The 11,944-nt window shown below is 45.9% G+C and overlaps 1 protein-coding gene across 2 annotated transcripts in view; it reads right to left on the bottom strand.

Moving 5' to 3' along the window:
• Positions 1 to 31: 31 nt before the first annotated feature.
• ptenb (phosphatase and tensin homolog B) overlaps positions 32 to 11,944 on the bottom strand; it is an 18,470-nt gene continuing 6,557 nt past the window's right edge. Inside the window, exons 2-9 of one of the 2 annotated variants that reach the window (XM_050059723.1) lie at positions 11,205 to 11,289; positions 11,046 to 11,090; positions 10,795 to 10,838; positions 9,669 to 9,907; positions 9,397 to 9,538; positions 9,134 to 9,300; positions 8,787 to 9,056; positions 32 to 8,429 (exon numbers count right to left, since the gene is read on the bottom strand). In XM_050059723.1, coding sequence (XP_049915680.1) covers positions 8,241 to 8,429; positions 8,787 to 9,056; positions 9,134 to 9,300; positions 9,397 to 9,538; positions 9,669 to 9,907; positions 10,795 to 10,838; positions 11,046 to 11,090; positions 11,205 to 11,289 — 1,181 coding nt within the window. In that variant the 3' untranslated portion in view covers positions 32 to 8,240. Of the gene's footprint in view, positions 8,430 to 8,786; positions 9,057 to 9,133; positions 9,539 to 9,668; positions 9,908 to 10,794; positions 10,839 to 11,045; positions 11,091 to 11,204; positions 11,290 to 11,944 lie in introns of both variants that reach the window. The other variant, XM_050059722.1, reaches the window with a different exon arrangement.

Here is an 11,944-nt window from a genome sequence, read left to right as displayed (position 1 = left end):
GGGGGGGGTGGGTGTTTGGTGGGGGGGGGGGGGGGGGGGGGGGGGGGGGGGGTTCAGTTTAACATGAAATGTCTTCAGGCCGGTGGTTACCAAGGGTTTTCTGTTTGTTTGTTTGTTTGGTTTTGATTTTGTCAACAACAAACAAAAAATAAGAACAAGACAATCATCATGAACAGAAAAGTTGTGTCCGCTGAAACTGAAACATGAAACTGAATGATGACATCCTGCTCCGACAGTTTCTGATGATCAGGGACGTTTACAAAACCACGTCTGTCACAGAGTCCAGTCTGAAACTTTGACATCACTCCAGAAACACCTGTTTACCTGTTCAGGTCCCGTCTACACATAAACTGATATTTTTAAAAACTACCTTGGTTTTTACAAAATGTCTCCGTCCACACCAGAACGACTCAAAACACTCACCCGGCCACTAGGTGTTGGTAAAAGCTGCCTCGACAAAGTGTCAAACACCAAAGAATGATCCCAAAATGTTTTTTCTGGACGACTTCAGGCCGCAGATGCTGAGGTCGACCAGGTAACGTCGGGCGCCGCAGACCACTCAACTCGTCTTTGAAGTGGTGCAGCAGCACAGCGGGTTGATGTAACGTCATCATTAGACCGAAGCAGTGCTAACAAAATAAACAAGCTGTTAGCCTGCTGCTGCTGTTGTTGTTTTTGGCGTATGCTCATTGCACAAAGCAACAACGGCCATGTGCAAACTGGGAAGATGACATAGTTTCCCAAATGCTCCAATCAGATACACAATAGCAGAAGTTTAGACAGATCTGCACCGTTCGAGGTGTTTTCCAGAATTTGCGTTTGTGTGGACGAGAGGTCAAAACGTGGAGGAGAAGAGCGGTTTTCAAAAATAACTTTATTCGTGTAGACAGGAAGTTAAACACAGTGTTTGGATTTCCCAGTCGGATCTTTATCAGGTCAAACCTGTCAACGGGACGCAGTTTGAATAAAGTTTTCATTCTCTAAACACCTCCCACCAACTGGGACTATCCAATCATATCTCAGCATCTTGTCGAGGTTAGCTTTAGTCTCCATCAATTAGCATCATATCCTGTCTTGTTAGCTTAAGCCTCAATCTGTTAGCATCATATCCTGTCTTGTTAGCTTTAGCCTCAATCTGTTAGCATCACGGCCTGTCTTGTTAGCTTTAGCATTAGTCTTTTAGCATTATATTGTGTGCTGGAACCTGTCAGCTTTAGCCTCAGTCAGTTTTTACGTCTTTACAGGGTTTTTGTATGTAAAACAAATCAGTCATGAAAAATGAAAATGTCAGTTGGAGAGCGAGTTTTCAACCAATGCATGGAACTAACGTTAGCTTAATTAGCTAGTGTGACAGTGACGACAGAACTGAGCTGAAATGAAATAATTTATTCTACTTCTGTCTGAAATGAAGGACCAGTTGTTCTAATACTCTGCGGCGACAAAGAGTAACGAGTGGGGGGAGTGAGTGAGCAGTCACTTTTTAACCATTTTGAAATGTTCAGGTTGTTGTGTAGCCACGCCCCTCATCTTAAAGCCTGTGGGTATGGATTTTAAACATTACCTGACAAAGATCCACCTGGGATTGAACTGTTTCCTGTTTACAGAAATGTGGCGGTTTGAGAAACTAACGAACCACAGAGGAGCAGGAAACTGTTGCTGAAGTAAAGGTGCTGTCACATGACGGCCCATCCTACAAACACCGCCTCTCATTCACCTCGATAAAAACCAAATGATGACCTGTTTGGTGCGACTTTCATCCGTCTCCGACGGAGTCACAGGTTCAGCCAATACAAACACTGATACAGAGGGTTTGCACAATATGACACTACCAGATGAGTCTGAGTGCAGGGCAGTGTTTGTTGAACGGGAACTCATGTGACGCATCTTAAGGCAAAAAGTAGAAAGAACATGAACATCGGCCGTGTTTACCGTGTCACCTCCAAATTAACCAGCAAACAATCAAAAACTTTAAAAGAAATTAGAGTCTGAGCTTCGTTTTGGCAGGTTTGATGATGTAAACAGAAAAGAGTCGAAGTGTTGTCCGGTCGGCAAAAACAGACACAACAAATAAGCTCTGAAGGGATCACTGGAGTTTGACTGTCATCTGTAAAATGGTTCACTGCAGCTGCTGAAGGTTACAAGTTAATCCAGAGTTCAGGGTTCCTTCAGAGTCCAGATTCAAATGTCATCGACTTCATTGAAAACATGGCCGACTCCACTGTTAACACCAAACGTAGAGCTGCTGATCTGAAGCACTGAACTCAGTGACATCTGAGGGTTCATGTTCAGGTGTCACTTCTCAAAGATGTCTCTGGGACTTTCTGGAACAGTGCAGGAACCCTGAACATCTGTCAGAACAGACCAGAGAGGGTTGGAGGAGGGTGGGGACAGCTTCACCAAATGTCTTAGTAAAACTCGGGACAAGGAGAAAGTCAACACTGGGTCTGTACGAGTCTACCACACGGACTCGACTCTGCTGGACTAGAATGTGTCGTCCGTGAAACAACTGTAAAATGGTCAAAAGGAAAACATACCGAGCACCTGAAGCAGTCAGAGACGTGGACAGCACCAGCCTGGCCTCAAATACCCGAAACCCGTTCATTGCACACCGGTATGTGCAGTGTTCAACAGGAAGTACTACAACATATACTACGTCCTGCTTTTGTTAAGAGTTGAAGGTCATAAAGAGACAGATGCCCGTTGTCATTTCAAACAGGCTGTTGGTGTTGTTGGGGAACACGTTAAGGATTACGGCTGGCACATGAAAACTTGGGTGTTTGGAGACGTTAGTGTGGCTTTGTGCTTTTATTTACTTGCGTATTTTTTCTTTTTCATTTCAAACCCGCCTCCCAGCAACAAGTTGTACCAACCCATAAGCTTATTTGACGCAAAGGGACGCACAATGTGTTGCTGAGATTTAGGAGGCCTGGGCATCGACTCCTCAGCATTCTAAAGTTTCCCGCAACACATGTACGCACACCTTCATAGAACCAGATTTGTGATCAGCCTCATTCGAGCCACATGCCAACACGTTTTAAAGAAAATCTGCAGCAAGAGATGAGTGTCTCCAACAGCCTCCCGAAACAACTGGAATTAATGGTCATTGCTTTAGGTGCAAGGTTCTCGTGGACGATGTAATCCAGGTTTGCTGGTTGAGTTTAGGAGTCCACACCAGTTTGCAGTAGTGTGTTGTGTTTTCTGCGTGACCTCATTCAGGTTTTAAGCCTCTCCACTGAACAAATCTACACAGCAGTCATGCTTGAACGGGGTGCTGACAGGAAGTGAGGCCAGGCTTAACAGCACCTAACAGGAGTCAGGACAGGAAGTGTGTTGTTGTTGTAAAATACACAAACAGAGCCTGTGGATAGATCGCCACACTGACAACAGAGCTGCTCGGCGTCACAGATCAAGACACGAACACTCGTGGCTGGTAGAGAGCACCAAAGATGGACAACAGGCTCAGCATCAGCCCTGGCTAGCTTAGCTTAGCACCTTAAACCCAACGAGATGACATGTAGGACTGACGGTGGCTGTTCAGAAGCACCGGTCTTCTGAGAGCACGAGGCTACGAGAGGCTTTCATTGAGCTGCAGTGCTAATAGCCCCCAAGACATGATCACACAGGACGCAACGTCATCCATGGCAGGCACCTTTTTCTACTTGATCCAACGACTTCAAGGAGTTTTGAGTCCTTTTTTTTGGGATCCAAGGTTTTATGATCTGTTGACCAGAAAGTCAGTTTTGTTTCTCTTCCTTCGGCACAGAGAGGAAGTCAACTAACAATGACCCCTCCAGCTATGAACATCATATCTACGCTTTTTATTATTTTTGTGGATGTTTTTCTGGCTCTGGAAGATGGCGTTCCCCTCTTAACCCTGCCTACAAAGATGTGATTGACTTGGTTGTTTTTGGTCATCAATTAAGAGGTCTGGGACCAACGTACTTTATCTGCCCAGTACACCTCACTGCGAGGAAATAAAGGAACAGAAAAATGGCTTACGTCTTTGGGGGAATTTCTTCGCTTTCCAATCAGATGATTAATAAACTGGGTCTTTCTCCTTTAGCTCTGCGATAAAGATGGACATCAGATTACTAGTTTGTAATTGTCATTCCTGTTCAGCGTGTTTCACCTTCACCAAGAGAGGCTCAGTAAACAAGCTTCAAACAAGCTTCAAACTTGGGGTGTCGGGACCACAGACTGTTTATTAAGATGGATGATGCGTCCCCACCTCCTCCCACTGTACAGAACTCAAGTTAAAATATTCTGGATACGGTCGCTGCCATTTCGTTCTGGTGACGTCATTTGGAGCCAGAGTCTGCGCAGTAGCAAATTCTGCGGTAACAAAGTTTCCTGCTCATGCACCTGTCCAACTTATCGCGAGCAGCACCTCATGTCCCATCTACTAACATGAAGGGGGCGGGGTTTATGACCTGTACTGCAGCCAGCCACCAGGGGGCAATGTAAATGTTTAGGCTTCACTTTTGGTGAGCTGTCATGTTGTCCATCTTTATACACAGTCTGTGGTCAGGACTAAGAATGGCCAAGTGTCCTCTGGACGCCGGGATCGGTCCCGTATGAGTCCCAGATAAACTTCTTCGTCCCTGCTCTGTCAGGATCAACCCTGTTCTCTGACAAATTTGGGACATCAAGATTGTAACCAGTCGTGCTTGATATTACCGTGATTGGCCTTTCAGTGTGCTGCTGTGTGCCTTTGACCCCTTGAGTTCAGGTTCTGTTATAATGTCGAGATAGAATGTCAGCTTGGGAACTGCCTTTTATCGAACCATCTCCTTGAGAGTCACATGACAGTATCAGTGTTTCTGCCTCTGCAGCTTCTCAGAATAATCGCTGAGGATTTCTTATTTTCAAGTACGTCCTGTGTGACCAGGCTCTTGGTAAGGCCTGCAGGGTCGACATCATGAACTTTAAGACCCAACCCAGACTCTTGATACGACACCTGTGATGAACAATCAATAAGGACGAACGCAGAGCCAATGATCGGTAGTAGCACCAAATGTTAGGACGGAAAATTAGACATCAGAACTAAAACTTCTACCCACACTCGATCTGAAGGCAGATGTTCCTTTAGATCATGAAGGATGCTCCGTTCAATCAGATGAAATCTGGGCAAAGTGACTGTTTTTTAATAGAAATTACTTTAAATAGTGCTCTCATGGCCTGTTCTCGACTGCACAGCAATCAGACGTTGCTGCCATTTTAAGTCCAATAAGGGTAATTTTTGCAGTATAAATACTAGCAGGGGCGGAGGAAGCTTCCTTTGCAGACATAAGAAGGTACATCCACAAAATAATCATCCAAAAGTCTGTTTACATTTAGAGGAGGTTTTAAATTTCTCTTTTAGCTTGTTGCACAAGAAGGTAAGCCCCAACATTCAGTAAGAGCCCAAAAAACAGGAACCAGTTGGTGATTAGTTCCTGTTTCCTTTGATGTCTAATGCTTTAATGAAGTCTATGAATCTAAAAGACGAATCGGAGCATCCCTAATGTTCATTTATTTCTGTAAAATCCAGACAGAATAGCCCTGAACCTGCTGTAATGCTAATGTGATCCTGTCATCCCTGGTGTTAAAGGTTCAGTTTGCAAGAATGTGAGTGCTTAAATGTCTCCAAGAAGTAGTGGCGAGTACAACGATTAATAGTCTATGGACAGAGCTATACTAGTTACTGAGCAACAACCTTTTTTTTTTAAATGTCAGAAACCAAAGACAAGCAGAGGCTGAACCTCCTGACTCTCAAGACCGACTGAGGTCACGAAACCTGCTGGAAGCTGATTGGTCAGCAGCTGCTGAGTTAATGAAACGCTCAAACAAACTTCTTTCACCTTGGTAGAAAGGGTTCCTCAACATCATCTGGCCCATGATCCCAAAATACTCTCGAGGACAGTGATCTGTACCTGATCTTTATCCATGAAACATCAACTGCAAACCCACGTTGGGTCCTGACCCCAAGGCTGAGAAACTCTGAGCTCAAACTTCAAAGATGGCAACTTTATAAAAAGGACTCGATCTAAACAGTACGACAGGAGCCAGACAGGCTTTGTTGGATGGACTGAGCTTGCCTGGAAATTTGCATCAACATTCAGTAAACTGTCCTTTATAAAGTGCAAACCCCACCCGCCTGGCATCCCAGGCACATCAAACCAAGCGCTCTGGAGTTGAAGGTTTCTGCTGTAGCTTGTGTCGGGGATGTGTTAGCCTACATAGCTCAAGGAATGGTTACACTGTGTGTAGCTTGTCTATTGTTTAGCTTAATGTTGGATATAAGTCAGAGTATAACAAAAATACATTTCTGTAGGTGTAGGAGCTGATTGAAGAGCTGAAGAGAAACTGAAGACGGACAGACAGAAAAGCATTTGTTCACAGTAGGTTTGTACTGTTTGTGTTCTCGACAGTAGATGATTGACAGAGTTGCAGCAGATTGTGAAGTTTCTCTTCTTCATTGTCTTCCTCAGACTGTCACTTCTCTCTGTGTGCTGCTCGTCCCAAAGCCAGTCCTGACCAAAACCTGCTAAAGACCAGCAGTGAGACTGGTCCAGCTCGATCCAAACAGGACTCAGGACTAGGAACAGTAAGTCTGGAGGGCTCAGAAGGTCTTTGGTAGTTTCCAATGTCAACAACACAAAAAAAATCAAAGAAGTGTAAAAACTCTTCACAAATAAAAGAACACTGTAATTCAGTTTTAGCCCAAAGTTAGACTGCTGACGAACTCAGACCGGTCTGAAACAGCTCAAACTGGCTCACACCAGCTCAGACTAACTGGTCCAAACTGGATCAGACTATTCTGGATAAGTCTGAAGTGATACTGATCCAAACCGACTCACCACTGTCCAGTTTAGTCGGTTCTTCTTTTGAAGACCAGGGTTCTGTTTTGATGTACACGAACCTACAAAAATCTGTCAGGACGAAAATCTGAACCTACAACTGGCTCACCTTCTTCGAGTGGCACTAGAGTTGGGTTGATTTCTGATTCTGCTGGTCCAGTCTGGTCCGGTGTACGACATTAAACCCGTTTGACACAATTTGGCAATTTAAAAAGTCGCCTACATCACCAACCTGCGCCGACCATGTCACAGCACTCAAGCCAACTCATACTGTGTCAGTAGTCCCCAGTCTGACCTCCAGCTAACAGCTGAGAGCTACGTGGTTTGTTTACGTGATGTAACAGCAGATCATATTTAGGTGTGGACAGACGTTACGTGATGTGGCACAGTCGTCAGACACCAGTTTTCTGTTTGCTCAGTTCAGGAGCACCTGCTGAGTTAAGTGTGACACCTGGTGGTAAAATTTAGTATACTGGTCTGATCTGGTGATTGGCTGAACATCAAACCGGTCTGAACACTGTCACAGCAGCCCCACCTGAAGTGTAGGTGTGATGGTTCTTTATAGTCATCATTAATCTAGTTTCATAGTTAGTGTCCCTCAGCGTCCAAATTTCAGTCCCAGTTAAACGTGACAAGAGAAATTCTGCAACATAATGACTTCCTGATTTTAAGTGCAGATATAATTTAGCTGAAATTTGCAGATATCATCACTGGCCTTCAGAAACCTGCGACGTCTGAGACGAGTTCAAAAAAAAAGAAAAAAGTAAGGTTTGTAAATTTGGGCTGAAAAGTTGGACGTGCGCACACAGAGAGAAGTGTCAGCTCTCAGAAACAGCTTAACACAATTGAAGATTGAAGAAATGGAAAAATAAAATTGGTCGGTATAAAGTTTCCTACAACTGGTCAGGAAGGAAGAAAGGAAGGAAGGACACACAGGGGTTGTGGGTATTTATCCAACAAACATCTTGGTGTAGTCACTAAAGAAGTCTACTTGTCTTTCAGTTTGTTTATATTCAAGTTTTACTCTTTTATTTTTTAAAATCTCCTGTCTGTCCATTCATCTGTCTCATTGTCCATTCGCCGTGCGTTTGCCCGGCCTGGCCCCGCCCACACGTTAATCCCCGCCCTCCTCACCATGTGATTGTCCAGCTGTGCATTGAGCAGAAGATGGGTGGGGTGGGGTGGGGGGGTGGGGTGGGGGTGGGGTCTTATAAACTGATCTGAGCTCTGTGAGTCCCACAGATCAGCCATGGTCCATTGGTTACATCATCCCGTTAGCTAACAACACGCTAGTCTCAGTAACGGACTCATGAGTGTGTAAACATACTGAATATATATATATACACATATATATCTGTATGTGTGTGTGTGAGACAGTGTGTGTATGTGTGTGTGTGTGTGTCAGACTTTTGTGATCTGATTGTGATGGTCATCTTCAAACGGCTCGTTCTCCGGGTCCGAGTCCGTTGTGTCCGAGTAGCGGTAGTGATCCGGTTCGTTGTCGCTGACGTCCGGCGTCACCGAGGCCGACGTGCTGCTGGCGTCACAGTTCGCTCCTTCCTCTACCGTCTTGGTAAAATACAGTTTCACCTGAGGCAGACGATAAAAACAGGTCGACCGTTAGAGTATAATCATGCAGCGATGTGGAAACCTGCTGACGGTGATGGCGGCTGGAGGCACCGCCTTTTGTAAAGCCGCAGCCCGTCGCTACCAGTAACTGCATGTTTAGGTGAGGTCATCGGATTGCTGAAGGCCCTGGTGGATCAAACTTTACTGTCTACAGAAAGTACTCTCCAACAGTACGCAGTCATTTCATACTGTGTCTGGTGAAATATGACAATATGTGATCACTGGACACTATGCCGACATTAATGGCCTGGAGAGTCCCGCCCCCAACATCCTGTGTTTTTCTCGCGCTGAACGGTGAAACCAACATAAATGTTTTACCTTGAAGTTCGGGGAGAAGTTCCTGTTGGCCTTGTCTTTGTTGGCCTTGTCTAGGTCGTTCTTGGTCAGAGTGAGAACCAGGAAGTCTCTGTCGTTGGTTTCTCCTCCCATCATCATCGTCGTAGTCGTCATCATCATCATCCCCGGATTCTGCTGCATTCTGTCGGCCGGTTCCCGCGGCGTCCCGGCACTGCCGTTCTCCAGTTTGACAAGGTTCTCCTCCGGCCCCGGTATGAAAAACGTGTTGACCCAGAAGTGGAACATCTTTTCCTGGAAGGACAGAAGAGGTTCAACCAGCACTCTGAGACAGGTGAAGAACATGTCGCACTACTGACCCTCCTCCTCACCTTCTTCATCATCTTGTTCTGCTTGTGGAAGAACTCCACCTTGATGTCTCCGCAGACAGGAAGTGGCTGCGGGAACTCGAACAGCATCAGTTTGTCTTCCCGTCGGGTGTGGGCAGGGTTAGAGGTGTGGATCTTCACCTTCAGCTGGTACACCACAAACTGAGGATCTGCACCACAAACACATCGACCAGTTAACTGTCTGTCTGAAGTCAGACACCGAATCAGACAGACAGACAGACAGGTGGACAGACAGACAGACTTACTGCAGGTGCCTCCGGTGAACATGGGGATGGTTTCAAAAAGCATCTTGTGGAAGAGCAGGGCGACAGGTTTGTACAGCAGCTGGTTCCTCAGCAGGAAGCTGTAGTAGATGACGTAACGCCGCTGACTGGGGATGGTCACACCCTGAACACACACACACACACACACACACACACACACCCAGAAATATAACTCATCCTGGTGTTTGTTTCCAGACAGAACTCAGCGACTGTCTCTGGTTCTACTTCATCTCAAACGCTGACGTCACTGTTACCTTCTTGTCGCGGGTGCGGACCTCCCCATAGAAGTCCAGGGCTTCCTGAGCCTCCTGGAACTTGCCTCGGTGCAGCAGGTAGGCGCAGATCATGACGCCGGTGCGACCTTTTCCCGCCTTGCAGTGGATGGCGGCGACGTGCTGCTCGTCTTCGCTGAGCCACTGATCCAGATCCTCGCAGAACGGCTTGATCAGCTCCAGCTGGGGCGGGTTGTGGTCCTCGAACGGATACTGAGCGACTGACAGAGACACAGACAGGACAGAGACTCGGCTTGACTCGGTCTGACTCAGTGTGTCAGCTCAGCACAGCAGGAGTTAGTGTCTCCATCCAACATGGCGACCTCGTTCAAGCTGTGTCTTTAACTTCTGACAGCTTACTGCTGTGATGATGAAATGTCTCGGCGGCGGACTGTTGGTGTGATGCTGCTGAAGCTCACCGAACAAAGCTCCGCCCTTATTTTTCTCCAAGTGAGGAAATGTAATATCTATTTATAAAGTTCCAAGAATCCGCTTGAACTTTTTAAACATTTTTAAGGTTTGAAGGTCCAATCATCACAACAGCATGTCATCAAGAGAGACTATAACCAGAACTATCACCTAGCTCATCGTTGAGTCCAGGTGGACGTTTGTGCCAAATTTAAGGAAACTCCCTCAAGGTGTTTTTGAGATACTGTGTTCACGAGGATGGGACGGTCGGACAACCTGAAAACAAAACTGTGGCTGCAGCTGCCGCCGGTGCTGGCGCCGAAGCATAAAAACAAAAGGAACGATCTGAGTATCGACATTTAAGGGTTGTTACCTGATTCATGAAATGAAGTCATGCATTGAGTGACATCTAAGAAAATGTTCCACCTTAAAAGATGTCGTTAACCTTTAAAGTCTCGTATTTCCTCTCAGTCTGTTTTTAACTAGAGATGAAACTTCCTTATTTATGATGCTTTTTATCCAAACACGTCGCTGATGTCACCGCACACTGTGTGGAGGTGGACGGCGCCCGACTCCATCTCAGCCGACTCGGCGCATTTAAACAGGTGACGGAAACACGAATGAGCGCAGCGCGGTTTGACTTGGCGAGGCGCCAACATAAAAGACTTTACTGTGTCAGTCTGCATTCTCGGTGACTCACCTCGACAGTTGAACTTTGACGTGTCGTAATGACGCTCTGCACATCTGTGGACAAACAGACAGACAGATGTTACAGAGTCCTCCAAACTGACCTGTGTCACAGCGAGACGAGATGTCTAAAGTAGCAGAAAGTGCAGATACTCGAGTAAAGTAAGAATACTTCAAACTGTACTAAAGTAAACGTAGTAACTTTCCAGCACCGAGGACATCTGACCAAAAATAACTTAAACTTCATAAAAATCAGACACTTACAGATTGTAGATCTTGTAGTGATTCTTGTGTTTTGAGTCCAAAAACCTGAGAGAGACAGACAGACAGACAGACAGACAGGAAAGAAACAAAGGTGTGATTAAACAGACACAGATCAGCAGGAAGTAAACTGATGAACCACAACATGTGAGGTTGTCTCACCGCACGACGTCGTCGATGTTGTTCCTGTATACTCCCTCCAGACGCTCGGCGGGGAAACCCATCGCTATGATGTTCGGATAAATATCTGATCGATTGGTTAAAGATCAATTTTGTAACAGCTCTGAGAAACAACCTGATTTTAATCAGTCAGTGTTTCCTACATTTCCCAGCATGCAGCTGAAGAGCTGTGAGGATAACAGGAAGCATTTAACACTCAGTCACATGATCACACCTCGTCCTTTCATGTCTGTACAGCAGCCTGTTAGCTTAGCTTAGCATTGAGACAAGAAACAGAGACAGAGTGAGACGTCTCCTGATCAGAGGAGAGAAGGACGCCAGCAACTCTTCCTCTTCCTCCTCCTCCTCTTCATCTCTGATTCTTTGTTCCTTCAGCTCCTCTAGTCCACACGTCTCTCCTGTAAAACGCCATGATGTCATCATTACACACACACACACACACACACACACACACTCTGCAGCCTCTCAGAATGACTTCACATGTTCACATAAAAATACTGACAAAACAACCTGCAGATACAGCAACACGACCATCAGATACAGCAACACGACCATCAGATACAGCAACATGACCATCAGATACAGCAACACGACCACCAGATACAGCAACACGACCATCAGATACAGCAACACGACCATCAGATACAGCAACACGACCACCAGATACAGCAACATGACCATCAGATACAGCAACACGACCATCAGACACAGCAACACGACCA

The sequence above is a fragment of the Epinephelus moara genome, chromosome 13 (assembly GCF_006386435.1).
Source record: "Epinephelus moara isolate mb chromosome 13, YSFRI_EMoa_1.0, whole genome shotgun sequence".
NCBI lineage: Eukaryota > Metazoa > Chordata > Actinopteri > Perciformes > Serranidae > Epinephelus > Epinephelus moara.
This window is presented reverse-complemented; position numbering and strand designations above follow the sequence as displayed.